General features: G+C 33.7%; 3 protein-coding genes across 4 annotated transcripts; 1 reads left to right on the top strand and 2 right to left on the bottom strand.

The window, feature by feature from the left end:
- Positions 1-996: 996 nt before the first annotated feature.
- Positions 997-2,052, bottom strand: LOC130463692 (F-box/FBD/LRR-repeat protein At1g16930-like). The gene has a single exon (XM_056832900.1). The coding sequence runs from the start codon at positions 2,050-2,052 to the stop codon at positions 997-999; it is 1,056 nt and encodes a 351-aa protein (XP_056688878.1).
- Positions 2,053-3,130: 1,078 nt separating this feature from the next.
- Positions 3,131-4,615, bottom strand: LOC110781296 (F-box/LRR-repeat protein At3g59190-like). Its single transcript, XM_021985514.2, has one exon. The coding sequence runs from the start codon at positions 4,613-4,615 to the stop codon at positions 3,131-3,133; it is 1,485 nt and encodes a 494-aa protein (XP_021841206.2).
- An 11,237-nt stretch (positions 4,616-15,852) lies between these two features.
- On the top strand, positions 15,853-17,128 carry LOC110781443 (transcription factor bHLH120). Of its 2 annotated transcripts, none has more exons than XM_021985622.2 (3): positions 15,853-15,976; positions 16,324-16,692; positions 16,785-17,128. In XM_021985622.2, exons 1-3 carry the CDS (start codon positions 15,920-15,922, stop codon positions 16,860-16,862), a joined length of 504 nt encoding a protein of 167 aa, XP_021841314.1. In that variant the 5' UTR covers positions 15,853-15,919; the 3' UTR covers positions 16,863-17,128. The 2 variants fall into 2 exon arrangements, with proteins under 2 accessions (XP_021841314.1, XP_056687689.1); XM_056831711.1 differs by having other exon boundaries at positions 15,907-15,976; positions 16,305-16,692.
- The last annotated feature ends 4,487 nt before the right edge of the window (positions 17,129-21,615 follow it).

Here is a 21,615-nt window from a genome sequence, read left to right as displayed (position 1 = left end):
AAATCCCGTCGCGAAAGGCCAATAATTGTTGATTAACGACGGGATTTCCTGTCGCGAACCCGTCATAAAAGGGGGCCGTCGTTAATAGAAAATCCCGTCGTAAACCCGTTATAAACCCGTCGTAAAAGACATTTGCGATGGTAATTCCCGTCATTGTTTGGTTGTTAGCCCCGTCGCAAAAGGCTTTTGCGACGGGATTTTTAACCCGTCATAATTAAGTTATCGTAAAAGATACAAATTCTTGTAGTGTAATATGCATTGATCAAACCGATGGATAAACATAAAGGATTGAATATGTATACTAGGTTTTGGATCCAGGATTAACTAATTCTATTGTGTAAAGGATCAAGTGTTGCTACACATCTTCATAATAAGCCTGAAAATTCAATTTCGCACATCGGCGAACTTCTTTCCAAAACTTCAATTCCCCGAGATAACCTGATTTTGTAAGACCCGAATTATTCGTGTAAAATTGGGTAAAGATCAAGCGCTCCAAAACTTGGGCACTAATCAGAAAATACCTTACCAATAAACTCCACTTATCGTAAAAATCAAGGGAAAACGCCTCGATCTCAATCCTCTTGATACGAGTCATTAGACACAAAGGAACAAAATCATAATCATCTATGGGGATAAGATGATTGCAGAAATAGTTCTCGGTAAAACTCAAAACAAGAACCTCCATACTCGGGCATGAATTGAGCAACGGGAATAACCACTTATACATACTCATAGAAAACACACTACAAAAAATTGTACTATTAACAACGGGAAATCCCGTCGCGAAAGACCAATAATCGTTGATTAACGACAGGATTTCCTGTCGCGAACCCGTCATAAAAGAGGGCCGTCGTTAATAGAAATCCCGTCGTAAATCCGTCGTAAACCCGTCGTAAAAGATATTTGCGACGGTTATTCCCGTCATTGTTTGGTTGTTAGCCCCGTCGCAAAAGGCTTTTGCGACGGGATTTTTGACCCGTCGTAATTAGGTTGTCGTTAAAGATACAAATTCGACATTTGCAGTCGAAGATAGGTCAGATTTGCGAATAACACGGCCGTCGTAATCATAACATCGTCATCTCTAATACAAAGTGTGAGGGAACTAACATTAGAAATCGATCCAAGAAATTCCATGATCCAGTTGTTTCTATCATCATCAACATCATCATCATCAGTAAATTCTAAATCAAAACTTATGTTTGCTTCACGTATGGAATTCGGTTTCTTCACAAAGACAAACTTGGAAAGAATTAAAACATCAAACCTTAAGTATTCCAATCTAGGGGCATCGACAACAACATTAACCAATTCTTTCCCAAGTACACTTAAATTCAATCGCACCAAATTTCTACTAGTGATTGATATGTCAATTTGTGGTTTATCGAGAAAATATCTATCCTTCGTTAAAGGAACAACCATTGATAAAACTTCGAGGGATGGTAAAGACTCGATTAATTTTCCCCAGCCTTTACAGACCTTTACAGTGAAAGGGAAAAACTCGAATATATCATCACTAATTCCATAACAACAGCCACGTATATTGGAATCCAGTTCAAGCAGTACCAACGAAAGGGTTTGGAAAACACACGAAGGGATTTGGAAAACACACGAAGGATTTTGGAATAAGATGTGATCGAAATTAAAATCTTGGATTTTGAGACTGATTTCTTCGATGTTTCGGTCACAAATTCGACGACACGATGAATCCATAACACCAGAAAAATATGTATGCATAACAGTGCGGCAGTAAACGAAAGTGCGGCCTTTAACAAAAGTGCGGCCGCAAACACGGAGCTTGAAGGTTTTAATCGACGGTGAAGTGATCTTATTGATTACTTGATTTATGGCATCGAGGCGGAATTTTCTGGTATCGATGTCGAGAGAAGTAATATGGGCCCATAGAAACCGCCATCGAGGCGATAGAACGGCGGTGGCTATGGCGGTGGCTATGGCGGCATCGGTCGGAACGAGAGAGATGATGTCGATGAGGAGGGCATCGGGGAGAGAGCTTAGTCTATCTTCTCTTTTTCTTGTCGGCCGTATTTCAGTCATTGGATTGGAGAGGTTTGAAATTGCAGCTATGGGGTTCTGTCAATTGCTAGGTTTTTTTTAGGTTTTGTTTAATTGACTTAGTTTAGTACAGCTTAAATTAGTCAAAGCGTGGAGATGAGTGCCAGCAAGGTGAACCCGAACACACGAGGGAGGCTCTCGCGCCCAACATTAGTATTATATTGTGAGATAAAATAGTGAGAGAGGAGAGAGTGTCCAGAGCCTTTACCTTCCCCATAAATCAGTATTTATAGGGGTTTGAGGAATATTAGGTCATTTGATTTGGGCCTTAGGCCTGGGTCCATATTCTATAATAAGCCATTCTTGTATTTTATTTGGGCCACGGGAGTATCCCGTACACTAGGACTCTCGCCGCTCGATCTCCCCTTCTCTCTCCCCCTCTCCTTTTCTAGGGTTTCTTTTTTTCCCATCGTTGGCCGGAAATATTTTAATTTCTTCATAAATTAGACTATTTTTTTAGTCTTTTGCTTAATTTAATCAGCTATTCTCTCTTAAATTCAATAAATTTTCAGCATAGAGGTGGAGTTCCTCCTTGTTCTTCGTTAATCTAGTGGATCATCTAAACCGCACTAGATTCAGCTAAACCGCAAACCGAATCGAATTCAGCTAAACCGCAAACCGAATAGAACCAAACCATTTTTAAACACATTTGTCCGGTTTGACATATCATACGGTTCGGTTTTGTTTGACATATCATAAGGTTTGGTTTGAATTATGTACCAAAATGTACCAAACCGGACTTTAGTCCTTCTACAGCCAGAATCAATTCTGACTTAGGAAACTAGAATAAGATATAAAATACAATTCATAACAATATGTTCCTAAATATTCAAAATATTCTTGACTGGGGGTTAAGATTGAAGGTATGTGTATGATTGATTTCAAATTCGAATCTCCATTCGCATTTAAAAAAATAAAAATAAAAATAAAAACAAATTAAGGAAATTTCTCCAACATATAAATATAAATCTGTCTTGAATGTTCTCCTACAGCTAAAGTATAAGTTAAAAAACAAAAAACATCTAATTAATTCATCAGCTAAATTACAAAGATTTATCCTTTATATACAAATAATGCGACCCTTAGATGTCCTAATTAACTTAGGTTCATCGCCAGATAATTTGATTTGAAGATATTTTCCCAAAAAATCAACTTGATAGCGCGAAAATGAACATCTTGCCCACTCGAATGCCTCCCTACAAGCTTCCACTTCGAGGTTTTCTTCTTCTTCTGAAACATCACCATCTGAAACATCACTATCTGAATCATCATCGGAAAAATCAGTATGACTCCAACCAGTAACCTCAAGTACAAGCTCCTTCAAAACACGGGCACTACTTAACATATAATTCATCATATTCAATGCATCTTTGTTAAGCAACAAGGAAGAACCGAACTTCATCCACACTTTCTCGACACGAGTTAACATGAATGCAGGTTCAGAAACCTTCTCATATCTACAAGTTGTAGTGATGTTTAAGATAAGAGCCTCGAGAACCGGACATCGTTCGAGTAAACCTAGGACCGCATTGAAATCCGCCTCGGAACGAGATATGGTGCATATAAGATGAGTCAAATCGGAAAACAAGGTAGGCGTTTCGGATATCATGGCTCTCCGTAGAGTAAGGGTTCTTAGATTACAAATCGAATCGAAAAGTTTCGACGTCATTAATCCGTTATGAAGATTGCCACCTATATGGGCTTCTACTAACCCAATAGGAGTCGACACGAACCGAAACAAATCGATTGAAGAATACAATGTTAAGTATTCCAATCGAGGTGCATCTATATCGATGATTTTCGCTGGGTTATAGCCCGAGTGTTGTACACTCAATCGCTTCAAATTCTTCCCCGATAATGGAACATGACCCGGAATTAAAAGCCCACCTCCACGGACTTTACAACACTTCAAACTTAACTCTTCGAGTAATGGACAATACTCGTCAAGTTTTTCGATAAACAAATACTGTGTCGATTGTGTAAAATCGATTTGTATACTCAACTTTTTCAAATTCGGCAAGTTAACCTCATCGACAGAAATAACAAACGAATCTATATCACCACTTAATTCAAGAACTACTAACGTTGGTATTTTGAAGATAGTTGGGAAAGATATATGACCTTCGAACCCGTTCGACTTGACCTTAACTTCCTCGATCTTCCATCGAGCTGAAATTAGTTGATACCACAAATCTATTTGATCAGATGCATATGTGCTTAAAGCACCACAATTTATATCGAGACCAAATCTTCGAATAAGTGGAGAAGTGAGTTTTGGTAGGATTTTCTCTTGAAAGGTGTTCCAGTACTTAAAGGGTCCTTTGGAAGTTTTGATATTGATATGGATAGCTGTGACTTCAGTCCAAAGATCCCGCCATTGTCGGGCAAAGAAGCTCGTGGCAACGGCAACGTCAAGGGACATTAACGATAGGATATCGACAAGGTAGTCATCATGAAGAGAGCTTATTATGTCTTCTTTGACTTTAATTTGGTTGCTTTTTTTCCTTTTTTTGTTCTTATGAACAGCCGTAAATTTGACAGCCATTGTTTACGTTTTGGTAAAAAAAGAAATTGGCTTTGATCAAATTTTTGTAACACTATATAGTCACGTATAGCTTTATCTTATGGTAAATTTTAAGATTTTGTACTTCATTGATTGATTTGATTTGTTTCTGAGATAAAACCACATTTTTAGTTTGCGTCAAGTACTTGAGAAGGGTATGCACATGCCCAACAATGGCTAAAAAAGAAGCCCATGGCTTATTGGGTTAAACCTAATTTCATTTGGAGGTGATCAAAATTCGAGCCCGGCTAGGCTTTCACAAAAAAAATCTCATGTCCAAACCCATAAATTTTCTGCGGGTTTTCGGGCAGGATTGGATTTTACGGGCCTTTCGGGTCGGGTTCGGGCTTTGGTCTAAAAATGGGTATTTGAGGTTGCCCAAACTCGTACTTTTTCGGGCCAGAGTAAGCCGGGCTATATATAATCAGGTCTAATTTCATCCTTGGCCTCTTGATTTAAATTTAGCCTTACTCTGATGTGGTTAATTTTCTCCATGCAACAACGAATCAACGTGGATATCCACATACTAGTGTATGGATAACTTATTGATGTCCGCTTAATTACTTTACAGCGACAAATCAATCAACATGTGTATGGATAACTCAACTTAATTACTTTACAGCGACGAATCAACATATGTATGGACATTACAACGACAAATATCAACACGTGTATGGATAACTTATTAATGTCCGCTTAATTTCTTTACAACGATGAATCAAATGTGTATGGATATGGATAACTTATTGATGTCCGCTCAATTACTTTACGGCGATGCATCATCGTCACACGTATGAATAATTGATTGATGTCTGCATAATTACTTCACAACGACGAATCACCATGAATGATTGATTGAAATCCGCTTTAATTGCTTCCAATCTTGCTAATTCTGATTAATTAATCAGAATTAGCAAGATTGGAAGCAAAATCTATCTTAGTTGAGAACACTATTTCACTTTTTGATTACCTAAAACACATTAGTATATGTGTTTTTTCTGCAATATAGTTTCAAGTAAATCAATCAAACACTTTGTAAATAATTTCCAGCAAAACAAAGGGCAATGCTGCCATGGTAGATCTTTCTTGGGAGCTACTGCTTGATGTGCTCAGCTATGGCATGTGTGCTTGTGCAATTCTCTTTTGATTTATCAGGTATTATTCCACAAACCTCGCATACAACATTCCCATCCTCGCATATAGTAGGAAGTTGATTTATCATATTGAACACATTTTTCCTGGATCACATAAAACATTTGTCAACTGACATTCAAATACGGTAACCCAAAACAGGATAAATTTGGCAATAAGATCAAGTCTCCAATGTACAAGAGTACAACTCGCGGGTAAAATCTAGCCCTGGAGGAAAAACCAGTCCAAACAATGGCCATTTCACGAGTTAGTTAAACCTTGAACATCATACACGCATTTCGTCTATCCAGACAAATGTATTAATTCTCTAACGATTAGGGCATTTTCTTCACCTGATCTGAATTTTCTAGTTTCTGGTCTGGTGTGGTCTAAATATTTTATACGAGTGTTTTTTGTTAGTCTGATTTTCCTAATATGATTTAATAAACCATGAGAATAAAGTGAATAGAACAAAGTCTTGCCTTGCAATACATTTATTGTTGCACACTTCCTCTCTAATATTGACACAATAGTGACTACAGATCAAATAACAACATTAGAGTTGGCAGGGAATCGAAACTAATGGCTCTAGTATCAAGCAACATGTTAGAAATTAGGATACGGAAGACTTGATGGGTATTTGATGCTTATGATTTAATATGGAGAGCAAGGGTGTATATATAAGAGTAATTAACATGCTCTAGATTCTTCTACTCCTCTCGCAAATCTAGATTTTTCTTGCTACTAGATTTTTTGTAGATTCTAGATATTTTTTAGGATAATTCTAGACATTTTAGTTACTAAAATTTTCTAGGCTAGCTCCTAGATATTGTCCACAGCTAGACCTGTCAAAAATCGACTCAATCTGAAACCGACCCGAAAATATTGGGTCTTGAACAAAATTTTGTGACCCGTAACCCGATTTTATCTAAACTCAAGCAACCCGAAAAGTAATGGGTAAAAACTCAACCGAACCCCTTTTTTACCCGACCGATTGAAAATCATTGTATTTTACAGTAATAAGTGAGATTATGAGGAATTTTTACCATGGTAAACACGTTATTATTATTGTTGGGATATGATTTTAATTTGAATGTTGAATTTGACTAAATATAAAATTGTGTAGGAAAATTTGTAATTTTGTGCCCGAATTTGGTATATATATTTATTACCCGAACCCGAAAATTTTGGGCCTTGAACAAGCATTTGTAAACCCGAACCCGAAAGTGACCGACCCGATTTAACCCAAACCCGAAAATAATTTTTTACAACCCGACCCCACCAACCCGCTCGACAAGTCTATCCACAACATAAATCTTACAAGTTACAAGGGCAACTCTAGCAAGAACTCGCCATCAAATATCAACTACTCCCTCCGCATTTATTTAAGGGAAATGATAAAGAAAAAGGCAAAAAAAAGACTTATTTTATTTTTCGTTGTTTGATTTGATGGAATAAAGTGAAAGGAAAAGAAAGGAAATTAATTTGATAGCTTTTACAATTTGTTTGATAGAAAGGAATTGGAAAGAAAAAAAATATATACTCCCTTCGTTCCTAAATAAGTGTCCACTTTGACATTTACGCGGGATTTAATAAAACTGAATTGTGTGTAAGAGGTAATGATTGGAAATGTTTTTTTTTTTGGAAAGGAAAAAGTAGATAATTGTTTATTGATAAAGTATATATAAAGGTGGATGTGGTGATTGAAAAGTGGTTAAAGTATAGAATGTGTAAGAAAAAGTAATAATGATTTATAGAAAAGTGGGAAAAGCGCGTGGAAAAGTGGGAAAAGTGTATAGAAAAGTGAGAAAGGTGTATGTCCAAAAATAGAAACTGGACACTTATAAGGGAACGCTATTTATGGGAACTGGACACTTATTTAGAAACGGAGGGAGTAAAATTTTTGGTGTTTGGATCTAAAAATTATATGGGATTTGATGAGAAAGGAAGGGAAACGGAGGGAAACCAAATTACAATTTGATGAGAAAGGAAGGGAAACGGAGGGAAACCAAATTACAATTTGATGAAAGATAAAATTGAATAGCAGTGTTTTTTCCAACATCAGTCATACACAAGCACATAACTATTGAATTTGAGCACTTCAAACAAATGAAACCAAATTACTCCGTATGAAAATTTCAATTCTGCATTTATATACTAACTTAATAAAAAAAACAAAAAAAAAAAAAAAACACAAAACACGCATACGAATCGGAGATAAACCCTAACCTGGATCACACTGGTGGTAGAAATTATCAACATCTACAAAAAGAACAAAAAAAAGAGTAAGAACAAATAGAAATAACGACAATACTAACAACATTAGCGTAACACAAATTAGTTCTTATACAAAACCGGCCTCATCGTATACTCGAAAGAATATATCGTTCATTCTACCTCCGTTTCAGAAAGTTCTTTACAGTTATTATTTGCACGGATTTCAATGCAATATTTAACTACTAAAAATTATAAAAAGTTGGATATTCTGAAAATACATACCGAGACCGGCCAATCTAACAAGAAATAGTGAGAATTTAAGGTCAAGGTTTTTTTATTTTGGACACGTATTCCAAAGCGTAAAGAACTTTCTAAAACGGAGGAATTAGTAAAGTAAAATAAATCGAACATTCGTACAACAAGTGTTAATCTAACGATTGAACTAATGCCTAGTAAAATAATCTTCTATATCAAAACCCTAGAAATTAAAGAATCCAAAACAAAAGAGAAAAATTCAAATCAGTAATGAGAGCCTTGATCACGGCATCACGTCGACCCTTGAAAACATCGAAAACTTCTTCAATGGTAAGCGAAGGCAATAGATAGAAAGGAAAGAGCACCGTATACGGGTTTGACTCTAGTATATATATGAGGGTGATTTTCTAAAAAAACAAGAGTTTGTATTGTACGGAATATGATCTATACGTATAGATGGTAAATTTTTATGATAACTTATTAAGATTTAAATCGTTAAATATATCTTTTAAATATTATATTTTATTTAAAATATCCTTTAAATATTATATTATATATTATATTATATTAAATATTATATATCCGTTAAATATATCTTTTAAATATTATATTATATTTTATATTTTATTTAAATATTATATTTTATTTAAAATATCCTTTAAATATTAAATTGCATCCTTTTCCTCCGTATTTCCATCTAATATTGATTGCATAAAGTTTTGAAAAGATTCAAACGCATCACGTGCACGAATAGCTAGTTTAAATAAATTTAACACATTAGTAAAAATATAAAGCGAACACAAATTCTTATTTACATGGGGTGGACGATAAATATTGTACACCGAAGTTAAAGTTGACGTAAAATGCTTACAAGTCACCATTATATATGTAAAAGTTATCTACTTTTAAGTAATAAAAATTTTCATTTTAATAAAAAATATTTCTCCAAAATCACTAATAATGTACTTCCTCCATTTTTTTATTATTGCACCATCTACCTTGGGCACAAGAATTAAAAAATGAGGTAAAATGTGAGAGATTGACCAAAATACCCATGTGATTAAGTACAAGTTTTTATGTAAAGAACAAGTGGGGTTTGGTCCCCACCACCCATATAAGGATACAAATGTCATTTCATGTAGGTAAAGTTGCCAAAAAAGGAAATGGTGCAATTAATATGCAACTTCCGAAAAAGGAAAACGGTGCAATAATAAAAAAAAATGGAGGAAGTATAAAATTAATCATTTAACACTTTAAAATGTTTATCTATTAATTTTTTTTAATAGTATAAAAGTTAGATAAAACTGAGTAAAAGTTAAAGAAAACTGGATTAAAGTTATGTTGGTGCATAATAAATTAATTGTACAACTTGTGCACGCAAGACCTTTTGTAAAACGAATTACATACCAAGTCAACGATACACTTCTTTTACGGTGTAAGGATGACCGTCTTATATATTTGGGTGGCTAAGTGATGATTTTGATGACTTGGTTCACAGATATGAAAATTGACCCAATTTCAAAATAGATATGGAGTATATTTTTTTAATAAATAGGAATAAATGTACATGCTAATTGCATATATGAAGCATATAAATTGTAAAATACTGAGTTCACAGTAAGGTTGTGTTCTCTTCAACTTATAAGGCATGAACTTATCTAAATTTATAAGGCCTGAACTTATAGTAACTTATCTAAATTTATCTTAACTTATACTCCGTAGGACCTTATAGAAACTATAAGACCTTATAGGAACTTATAACACTTTATTGGACCTTATATGACCTTATAAGATCTTATTAAACCTTATTAGACTTTATTTAAAGTTTATTAGATTATTACTAAACCATTTTAACCATTAGAATATTGAAAATAATTATCCAAAATTTATGCTCTGGTGATTGAAGCAATCAATTGATAAGCTATATAAGTATCATTATTATTAAGAAAAAAAATATGATACCTCTAAATATTTACAGGCGGTGTTGCAAAACGTTGTGATTACTACGTGCATGTTATTTGTTGTATGTCTCATAAAAAAGATCGTCAATTGATTTGTGATGTACAGGTAATATTTAAAAGTAAGTTTTTCCCTTAAAATTATATTGATAACAAATTAATAATAACATATTAATTACGGTTTTTTCATGAAATACCCCCGAGCTTTACAAAAACGCACCAAATACCCTCGCGTGTTTCGATTCACATAATATACCCCTATTTATCCGTACTGTTCATGAGATGCACCTAACAGTTAACGGCGTTAGTCTACCGTTAGTGGAGTTTTACTATTTTGCCCTTAATTGTGTTATGACCCCCATTTACTTACCTTCCCTTTGGCAGAAACTCAAAAAAAAAAAAAATCTCATATTCTTCTATTTCTCTCTCCTCTCCCCTGTTCTTCAAGCTTCAACCTACTCGAAACCCAGTAATTCTGGGTAGATCCGTCGGATCTCATATTTTTTTATTTCTCTCTCCTCGCCGGCGGAGGCCGATCTCTGGTCGCCGGCAGTGATCCGGAGGATCACTTAAATCAGATGCTGATGGTGGTCGACTTGGCTTCGCGGAGGGTGGTCGTTTTCCGGTGGCCGCATTGGGAAGGTTGTCGATTCTCCGGTGGCGCGGAAGTTTCGCGGCGGTGTGTTGGCTGGGAGGGGGTTGTTGATGGCTACGACAGTAGGGTGGTGGTTGCTGATGGATGCGACGGGGGTGGTGGAATCTGGGTGGTCTTTCGCATCCACGGATAGGTTTGCTGGCGCGGGTGGTTGCTCTTGTGTTGGCTGGGTCGGGTATTTTAGCCCAGCTCGATCCACCACTTGAGTTTCTGTGACATTAAGCAAATACTAAACTGCTCCCAGATCTCCCTTGAACTTGTAGCAACTCCGTACACAAGCTCGTGTCCTCAAGAATCCCAAACCAAATTTTTGATGGAATTCTCAACGGACTCCCGCGCTGAAAGAAAAGTTCCATTCCCCACAGGTTCATGGTTCGGTCCTCTCCACACTTCAATCTGTTCCTTCATAAGCGTAACTGGAATACATGGCACCAAGTCCTGATAAAAAATTTGGTGACAAACAACCAGAGATTCAGAGGAATTAACTAATCTGTCATTTGAAAAATTGGTTGTTGCCATTATTTTGTTGGTGTAGACTGTAGAGTGTACTTAGATGTTGCTGACTTGCTGGTATAGTACTTGGGACCCATTTGTTTCATAAATATTGAAGTGGTAAAATTGGGAACTTGACATGGAATTTGATCGGTAGCATTGCAACTGATTTGGTGGAGTTTTGGGAAAGAGCTAGAAGATTAGGATTGACGACAGGTAGCTCCTATAAGTTTAAAAGGTTAATACGAATGAAGTTAATCATTCATTCTAAGCGCCTGACCTGTAAATACTACACCAAAAAATCGCATTGATTTGGTGGTGGAGTTTTAAACTTGACTAATGCACTGATCGATATGTACACCAACAATATAATTCAATTCAATCAATTTCTTATTGGATTTGTTGTTTGATCATTTCAATTTTCTTTGATTATTACTTCTATTTTTGTTTTATGTTTAACTTTTAGGTTGATTAATTTGATTAATTAGGTGAACAATTTGTGGAAATCAAATTCTGCAGTTTAAAACCAGTTTGAGTATTTGGTGCAACTTAGTTTCAAAATAGGTGTATATTGTGCAATAGGTTTATAAATAGGGGTATTCTGTGAATTATAAACACGACTTAACGGAGGACTAACGGAAGGTCAGTTTAGGGGTATTTGGTGCAAACTTGGAAAAAAATAGGGGTATATTATGTGAATCGAAACACGCGAGGGTATTTGGTGCGTTTTTGCAAACCTCGGGGGTATTTCATGAAAAAACCGTATTAATTAATACTTACGAATAATTGATCATTATTAACTTCAATTAGTGATCACAAAGAATTTTAATATAATAACATAAATATGGTGTATTTAATGTAACAACTCAAGTAATCATAATATTACATATTTTATTTAATAACTTATAGAAACTTATACGATCTTATTGGAACTTATATGACCTTATTAAACCTTATAGTATCTTATTGGAAATTATAGGACCTTATTGAAACCTATCCGAACTAACCTGGACATATATGATATGGAAATAAGGTTCTATAAATTGAAGAGAACAAGACCTAAGTAATGAACATTGAGCGGGCCTTGTGGAAGGAGATAAAAAAGTAACTAATAGTGTGATTTATTATTTTTATTTTAATAAATGTGGGCCCTATACTTGTGGGACGGTTGCGAGGATTTCTTCTTACTTGTAAAAAAAAAAAAAAAATGGAAGCAACTGAAAAATGTGCGTAGTACTAATTATCATATATTACCTATGTTCCTAAATGATATTTATACTTACTATTTGTACGGTAATTAAGGAATTTTGGTGAACAAGTGATGATGGGGTAATTACAAATGGAAAATGAGTGGCTATAATTTCCAACAATGTGAGTGGTTGAAAATTAATACTCCCTCCGTTCCTAAATACGTGTCCAGTTCCCATTTATGGCGTTCCCTTTTATGTGTCCACTTTCCGTTTTTGGACATACACCTTTCCCACTTTTCTATACACTTTTCCCACTTTTCCATACACTTTTCCCACTTTTATATACATCATTATTACCTTTTCTTACACATACTACACTTTTCCCACTTTTCAATCACCACCTCCACTTTTATTTATACTTTATCAATAAACAATTATCTATTTTTTCCTTTCCCAAAAAAAAACATTCCCAATCATTACCTCTTATACACCATTCAATTTTATTAATTACCGTGTACATGTCCAAAGTGGACACGTATTTAGGAACGGGGGAAGTATTAAGGTATTGTGAGTGGGTAAGTTATGGTGGGCCAAATGAAAGTAAAAGTGGAATAAAGTAGATTGTAAAGAACTTTCAGGAACTTAACGGACTAAAACGGAAATTGCGTAAAAAACTTTCAGTAACGGATGTACTATTATTATTCTAGTATGAAGTACTATTATTTTTAAGAGAACAAATCATTTTGTTGATACGGTTGTACCCCGTATCAGACAACTATGTTTTGAAGTACACTGGCCCTCGAAGACACTTCTAATATATATTATCTTTCTTACCTTAAAAAGATATAGTAAGTTATTGTTTATGTTTTTTTGAATGTAAAAACAATTCCTTATAGAAAGTTATACGACATCTACAACAGAAATCGAATTTAACAAATACATAACAAATTGAATCAAAAAGAGGTATTCCTTCATCAAAACTACCATCGTTGGGAAGATCTTGCACTGTGAGACATCTCTCGCACATATCGCTGGAACATACAGCCTTTTCGGAGAGACGGTCTAACGATTTGTTGTACCAATTATCAAGTTATTGTTTATGTATTTATCCTTTATGATCATAGGAAATATATTAATTAAAGTTCATTAGCATTTAGCTCAATGATGTTTGCTAGCCCTCCTAATATCAATTATTTGTAAGTAGCTCAATGATGTTTGCTAGACCCGATAATATCAATTGTTGTGTGTAATATGATTTTAATTTGAATTATACGCCATTTTATGGTTGAATTTAACTAAATATAAACTTTCGTAGGATAATTTGTTGATTTGTGCCCATATTTTATATAGTTATCACCTAAATTAATGAAAAATAATGCGCGTTTTAAAATCTCTCAACCCGTTGGGTCGACCCGAACCCGAAAGTTCTGGGTCTTGAACAAGCATTTGTAAACCCGAACCCGAAAGTGACCGACCCGATTCAACCCGAACCCAAAAATAATTTTTTACAACCCGACCCCACCAACCCGTTTAACAGGTCTAAGCGCAACGTACATGCATTATATTACAAATTCGTATGGAATAATTATAATTAATAAAAATTTATGAATTAAAGTTTTGATATTTTGCTATAAGTCATAGGGTTGGGTCATATGAGTCAATTAAGCACCACTAGTCCACCAACCTATTCAATCATGACCCCAACCCTTAAAAAATAAGTAAAGAAAATCGGTGGAATAAGTTATAATTTGTAACACAAGTTGTCCACACACGTTTTTCACGTAGTAAAAGAGGCCATCTTGAATTGATTCCTTGTCATTTTCATTTACACGAATGGCCAAAAGAACTTGATGCTCAATGTGTCCTAGGCTTGTAACAATAGCCACGTCTTTGATTTTAGGATAGAATTATGTAAGAGTCACTCATTTAGTGATGGTTTGAAAACTAACAAATACAAAAACAAATACAAATAAAAAATACATATCAAATTTAAAAACAATTTCTTGATCCAGCCGTTCAAGCCCAAATTAATCGTGACCTAATTATCAGAAATTGACCAAATACAATTGGCGGTGATCAAGCTATTTGTCTTAATCAAGCTACTTACTCTTAAACGTAGTTGTGGTAGTACTATTATGTTGGTTCAGTGGTGATTGAGGCTGAACCAATTGTAATAAAGAGTCAATTATATGTTGGTTTAGTGGTGATTGGGCTGAATTTGGTAGGGCGGACCGCGTGTTCGATCTCCCACAAAAACAACTGGGAGGGGACTGAAACCTATTCACCCAAAATTTGCATCGAATTCGGATTAGCCCTAAGGATGAACCGGGTGTAACACACAAAAAAAATTAACTTTTCTGATTCTCTGGACTTTCTCCCAATAGAAAGGATAATTCTAACTTGATAGTCTGAGGGACGATGGACGTTCTAGAGATCACTCTATTTTTTTCAGGAAAAAAACGAGCTTATATATTAATTTAAGGACAAAGTGTCTACGTGTACACGAGGAGTAACATCAAGGGAACGATGGTTAGCTAAGACTATTCCCCAAATACCCTCCATACAACTACTCATTGATTTCTTTAAATGCTAAAACAAAAACAAAAAAACAATATCTTTTGGAACAATGATAAAATTTACTTGTATAGAGAGTGATGGATAGCTCAGTTATGTTGGTTAGAGTTTTTATCCCGATTCCAGGTGATCCTAGGATCAATTCTCATTCCCATAAAAAAAAAAAAAATTACTTGTATAAACTAACCCAAAAAAAAAGTACGTGTCCAATTACTGTTTAATATAACATTCATTTACAAAGTAGGTACGAAAAGTTTGTTAAATAATTGAATTGATTTGATTTGATACGTATTTGTAAAACTATGGAGTAAGTATCACATGGTTTTTAACTTTTTATACAAATAGAATAATTTTAGTAAAAAGATACTCCTTCCGTCTCAGATTAGTTGTTACACTTTCCTTTTTCGTCCGTCCCAGATTAGTTGTTACACTTCTAAATTAGGAATGACCCCACAATTATTATATTGTTTCTCTTCCCACTAAATTTTTTTTGTCCCCACACCCTCTCTCATTCAATTAAAAAAATACTCCACTAACTCCTATCACATTTACTTTTTGAATAAAATAACAATTGATAACCAAACAACCACTTATCACTAAAACTTTGTGCAAAGATAAGTGTAACGACTATTCTGAGACGGAGGGAGTACTAAACTTTGATGTTGAAGTTAATTACATACTCATTTTTTTTTACTTTTAAACTTGAAATAATAATATTAAAAAAATCTTAAGAAAATTATGTTGGCATCGATTTTGTGCTATAAATGGATCAAAAGAAAGGGAGGACAAAGAGGAGTTCAGGCAAAGAATAAAAATGTCTGACCAACTTTATTCCTCTCTCCTCTCTCTCCTCCCTCGTGATTATGTTGAGGTACTTTCTGATTACTCTATAAATTAATTAATTTTTTTCATAAGCCTTATTACTTTATATACTTCGTATATTTTATTTGAGTAAGTCACAATGACAATATAAATTACAAATATGTCGTCATAATTTCTCATGTCTTATTATAATTATTACTCGGTCATTTAATCAAAGGATTTTTTGTTTCTTTTATAGTTAATTGAATTTGAAGTAATTTATATTAGCTACATACTTATTGATTTATAGTTACTTTTCAATTCTAGCTTAGTTGGTCTTTATAAAGTATTAAAAGGTTGGTATCGAAAATATGTGATCAAATTCTGTCTATATATAGTGTAATTTTCCTTTTTCAGGGGGAATCCTCAGTATGTGACAATATAGAAGAGGCAACAAATTACATCAAAGATTTGGAGAAAAATGTTAAGGAACTTCAACATAAGAGAGAAAAGCTTGAGAAATTTTTATCTAATCAAATGCCAAATGATGTTGGACCATCTTCAACCGTCATTAGTAGTATTAATCCTTCTTCTAATGAGAATTATGTGAAGATTAAGGCTTCGTCGAATGAGTTAGAGATCGAAATTAATGTCACGGCTAAAGAGGGGGAAGTATTTCCTTTATCAAATGTGTTCAAAGTGTTACAACTTGAACAAGGCCTTAATGTTGTTGATTGTGCCTACTCTAAAGTTAACCAAAGAATGGTGTACGTCATTCATTGTCAGGTATTATTGTCAATAATTACTCGTTTTATATTATCTGACCACTTAAATAAATTTTCAAACGTAAAATATTAATACTATTTCGTATTTTTCAGGTTGATGATAGGAAGTTGGTTGATTCTTCTAGCTTACAGAAGAGGTTGATCAATGAAATTTCATCATATGCTTCATAATATTTCTCAATATAGTTTTTGCATATAACCTTTTCCTATAATGCCCCACTTTTTTTTTTCTTTTTCTTCTTTTTTTGTGAAGAGAAGATAGTTCGGACATTTTATTAAATTAAATCAATTTCCGACGAAGCAAATGTACTTTTTGGAAAGCACTATTACAAATGTACTCACACTTACTACATGTATCCCACCCATAATGCCCCACTTATTCCAATTTATGTTTTTATGTCAATTTATGTTTATTTCCAAGTGATATTTTCACACAATTTCCATTGTAGAAGGTTATTTAATTTGGGCGATGATAAAGGTCGCAAGTTGCAACAACATTTAGTTGTCGCAATCTTACGTGTCGTAGTTTAATTGGTACATATAGGCGCCACGTAAGCTATGCGTCATCATAATATATTTACTATCAATGCAATATTTTTACTATGAAAATATATAAATAAGGTAGTCGATATAAAGAAGGAAACAAATTAGAATATTAAGATTTTTCTACCGTTATTTGAAACATGTATAATAGATTATATAAGTTAATTAAATATTATAATTTCCAATTAAAATCATGACACATAAGCATGCCATATCATTATTGTGACACGACATGCGACCTTTATCATTTTCGATTTAATTTATCGAAGGATCCATTTGTGATTTGAGAGTTGCCTTGACCAAGTGAGATCGATCTAAGGTACGACTTTTACCTTGTAATTAAGAGATCGCAAATCTTTAGTAGTGGACGTTTACTTCATCTCCCCCCAAAAAAATGTGTAAAAATGTGAGGGATTCTGATCTGGCTTCTTATCTTGGAATAGTCTCTAGGCTAGTAGCATACACAAATTCTTATTTACAAAGGGTGTACAATAAATATTGTACACCGGAGTAAAAGTTAACTCAAAATGTTTAAAGTTAAGCTTATATATGTAAATGTTATCTAATTTTTGGTGATAAATTTTTTCATTTCAGTAAAAACATATTTCTTCGAAACCACTAATAATGTATAAAATTAATAATTTAATCATTTCTATCAACATTTTTTTACTAATATAAAAGTTAATCAAAACTAGGTTAAAGTTACGAAAAAATGGGTAAAAGTTATCTTGGTTTACAATAAATTTATTGTACACCTTGTGCGCGCAAGACCTTTTGAATAACATATGGACTAAATAAAGTATCTTACAATTAATTAATACATGTCACATATGATAAAACCTACAGAACTTCGTCCTACAAACAATCGATGATAGTTGGAATATCTAATTAAACTTATCATTTAGTCGTTCTCTCATCTTATTCTTAAATGTAAAACAATACAATATTTCTAAATCACGTATGGATTATATGTAAATAAACCATTACACACTATAAGTGGAAATATTGAACACAAATCAAACATTAATAAAGTAGATCAAGGCGTAACTCTTTTCCAGACAATTCTAAATTAATACTTCCTCCGTATAAAAATACTTGTACTATTTTGACTTTTGGGGTGATGATAAAGGTTGCAAGTTGCGACAACATTTAGTTGTCGCAATCTTACCTGTCGGAATTTAATTGGTACACATAGGTGTCACGTAAGGTATGCGTCATCAGATTATTTTTACTATCAATACAATATTTTTACTATGAAAATATGTAAATAAGGTATTCGAGATAAAAAAAGGAAACAAATTAGAATATTAAGATTTCCCTACTTTTTTTTGAAATATGTATAATAGGTTATATAAGTTAAATATTTTAGTTTCCAATTTAAATAATGACACGTAAGCATGTCATGTCTATCATTGTGACACGGCTTAAAAGTCGCATGTTGCGACCTTTATCATTTTCGTTACTTTTGACACCGTGTACTATTCACTTATCTTATTTTGACCATAGGTTTTTACTAATAAATAAAAACTAATATTCCGTATTATTAATATTGGTAGTCAAAGTTATGTGATGGAAAACATGAAATTAAAAAATGGTGCTATTATGTTGAAATGGAGGAAGTAATAATTGCATAATTAGTGAATTCATAAACCTAAAACTACGCTAATAAAAGAAATCCTGCATGATGCAGTTTTGTACTTTAAAATATTGTATGGGCCGGAACCTGTAGAATGGGCCACAGCTAATTGAGCTTGGACCAACCACATGGTCCACATTACACGTTCTAGTAAAAGAGTTTCTAAGACTTAAAATGTGATTGTGACTAATGAGCCACACATGAATCACGAAATGTGAATATGTGATTGTATTTAGTGTATACAGGTCCAAAACCAACAAGTAACAATTAAGAACCATTTATATTCGTTGGCTTATTTGTAACTAGTCTTATATGCACGCGATGCGTGCGAATTCAGTGACAATTATTAGGTGAAATTTGTACTCATTGGCTTATTTGTAACTAGTCTTATATGCACGCGATGCGTGCGAATCCAGTGACAATTATTAGGTGAAATTTGTACTCGTTGGCTTATTTGTAACTAGTCTTATATGCACGCGATACGTGCGAATATAAGAAACCGATTTGTCTTATTATATTTAAACCTGAAATAACATATAAAGAATATTAAACAGATTGATTAAAATAGTAAGATTTAATTAAGCAGCTAAATTGATTAAAATGCTTCTTTGAACTTTTCCGGTAAGCTGTCATTATATTCTCTATTCTATAAGTGTGGATATATTTTAGTTATCCAAGGAGACACCAAAATTGGATTTATTAAAATAATCTCACCTCTTCACTTATATAATAGAGATTCTGTAAAAAAATAAATAAATAAATAAAATAAAATTGTTTCTGCTTTTTGAGCAATTTTCTTTGTAACAATGATAGCAATGCTTATTAAATCTTGTCAATGCATCGAATCCGTTTGGATAGTACTCAAAAATATTGTATTTTTTGTATATACATAGTTTTTCTAGATTGTTTCAAATAAACTTCCTGCGCACGGACTTTGCATAGTGGTCATGGGAGTGGCGCACGGAATTTGCATAGTGGACATGGGAGTTGCACAGGAATTTTGCATGGCTCCCATGTCCACGGTGCAAATTCTGTGCGCCACCTCCATGTTTTCCATGCACAGAATTTGCGCCATGTACGGAGCAATACGTATGACTAGTCAAGTGAAGTCCGATATGAATGACCCATTTTCCACTTCTAACCCAACAATGATCTTAGATAAATAATTAAAGAGTTACAAATTACAAATTACACAAAAGAGAGTTCATGTAGGTCTATCCTCCATCAAAACATCCGAAACAAACTCCGGGAATTGTTCAAGAAATACTAGGTCATAACTAGCTATTACATCAGTTCTACACATCTTTGCTAATCTATTAGCCTGTACCCGCTTTTGAACACCACAATAAGTCTTCATTGCGGCTAAACGGCCATATAAGTCAATATTTATTTAGCCATCAAGCTTGAATTTCAACCCAAAAGGCTAATACATCTCGAGTTGAACAACATCTTTGATGAAATCGGTAAACTTGTGATATTTTTTTAAAAAAAATCATAGAATAGTCTCAGTGTTATACTCCTCCGTTTCTTTTTGTTTGTTACATTTGAACTTTTGCACGTTTATTAACGTATAATAAAGATTTTTTTTTATTTAAAAAATAAACCTAAGTAAAACTTCAATCCACTAATCATTACAACAACCAATAAGATTGTTTTATTTATCAAAATAAACCAATAATGGAAAAGCACAAAAATTGATAATTTAACATACTTGGAAATTGCAAAGACATTTAATGAGTTGAAAAAATTAGACCAATTAAAATTAAAAGATGGCACAAAAAATGATAGTATAATAAGTTTTATAAAAGGAAATATTCTCCCACGTAACAAATATTGTGAAACACCCAAAAAAAAATACGTAACAAACAAAAAGAAACGGAGGGAGTACTAATCAAGTACTTAGTAATCAACATGCAGCTTGCCTTTCCATGAATTTTATAATCCTTGAATCGTGTACCAAATCCTTTCACATTCATCAAACAATAATCTTCCATTAACAAAATGCAAATAAATTTATAGTTAAATTTTGCATAATTTATATTTACATAAACCTTTTATATGTTAACAATATAAATAAAATAAAAAGAGTTACCTTCAATCCTTCATATAAAGTTGTACTTGCCATTGACATACAGAAACTCCACCGCAAAACTTCCAACAAAGCTAACTCAGTTCTTCACAGAAGTTACAATGGAGAGTGGAAACGTTAGTGATCTTCATGTAGTAGTCCTTCCATGGTCAGCCTTCGGCCATATGATCCCGTTCTACAAGCTCGCCATAGCCCTGGCCAAAAAAGGTGTCGAGTGTCTTACATATCAACCCCAAGAAACATTAAGAGGCTAAAAAATCAAGTCTGTTATAACTGGAGCAAAGAAAAATTAAATTTAATAATGTGTTAGCTACGTCCACAAGGCAGAGGGGGGGAAAGTTATATTGATCTTGAGGGGTACAGACATAATACAACTAGGTTATGGCCTAGAGATTTACGGAGATCCCCGTATTGGGGCGTTGCAATAAGGAGCTTGACTAATTCAAGGCATTATTCTAACAAAGTCCAACGACCACAACTAACTTTTCCAAAAGTAACTATCACTTATTCACTATGTACTACGGAGTATATCCATTTCATAATGATTTTTACACTTTTCTTTTTAGTTCGTTTCATAATATAAACAATAAGCTCTAGAACTCTTTTTTTAGCAGTACTGCAAGCAAAACAAATACAAAGTAGGAAGTAGCATATTG

The sequence above is a fragment of the Spinacia oleracea genome, chromosome 6, assembly GCF_020520425.1.
Source record: "Spinacia oleracea cultivar Varoflay chromosome 6, BTI_SOV_V1, whole genome shotgun sequence".
NCBI lineage: Eukaryota > Viridiplantae > Streptophyta > Magnoliopsida > Caryophyllales > Amaranthaceae > Spinacia > Spinacia oleracea.
The sequence above is the reverse complement of the archived record's forward strand: the minus strand, read 5'-3'. Positions and strand labels throughout refer to the sequence as shown.

What these genes read in the sequence shown, in the direction of transcription:
- LOC110781296 (XM_021985514.2), bottom strand. Translation starts at nt 4,615, where the DNA reads ATGGCTGTCAAATTTACGGCTGTTCATAAGAACAAAAAAAGGAAAAAA.
- LOC110781443 (XM_021985622.2), top strand. Translation starts at nt 15,920, where the DNA reads ATGTCTGACCAACTTTATTCCTCTCTCCTCTCTCTCCTCCCTCGTGAT. An exon ending in TCCCTCGTGATTATGTTGAG is followed by an intron (nt 15,977 to 16,323) that starts GTACTTTCTGAT and finishes TTCCTTTTTCAG; the next exon opens with GGGGAATCCTCAGTATGTGA. An exon ending in TGTACGTCATTCATTGTCAG is followed by an intron (nt 16,693 to 16,784) that starts GTATTATTGTCA and finishes CGTATTTTTCAG; the next exon opens with GTTGATGATAGGAAGTTGGT.
- LOC130463692 (XM_056832900.1), bottom strand. Translation starts at nt 2,052, where the DNA reads ATGACTGAAATACGGCCGACAAGAAAAAGAGAAGATAGACTAAGCTCT.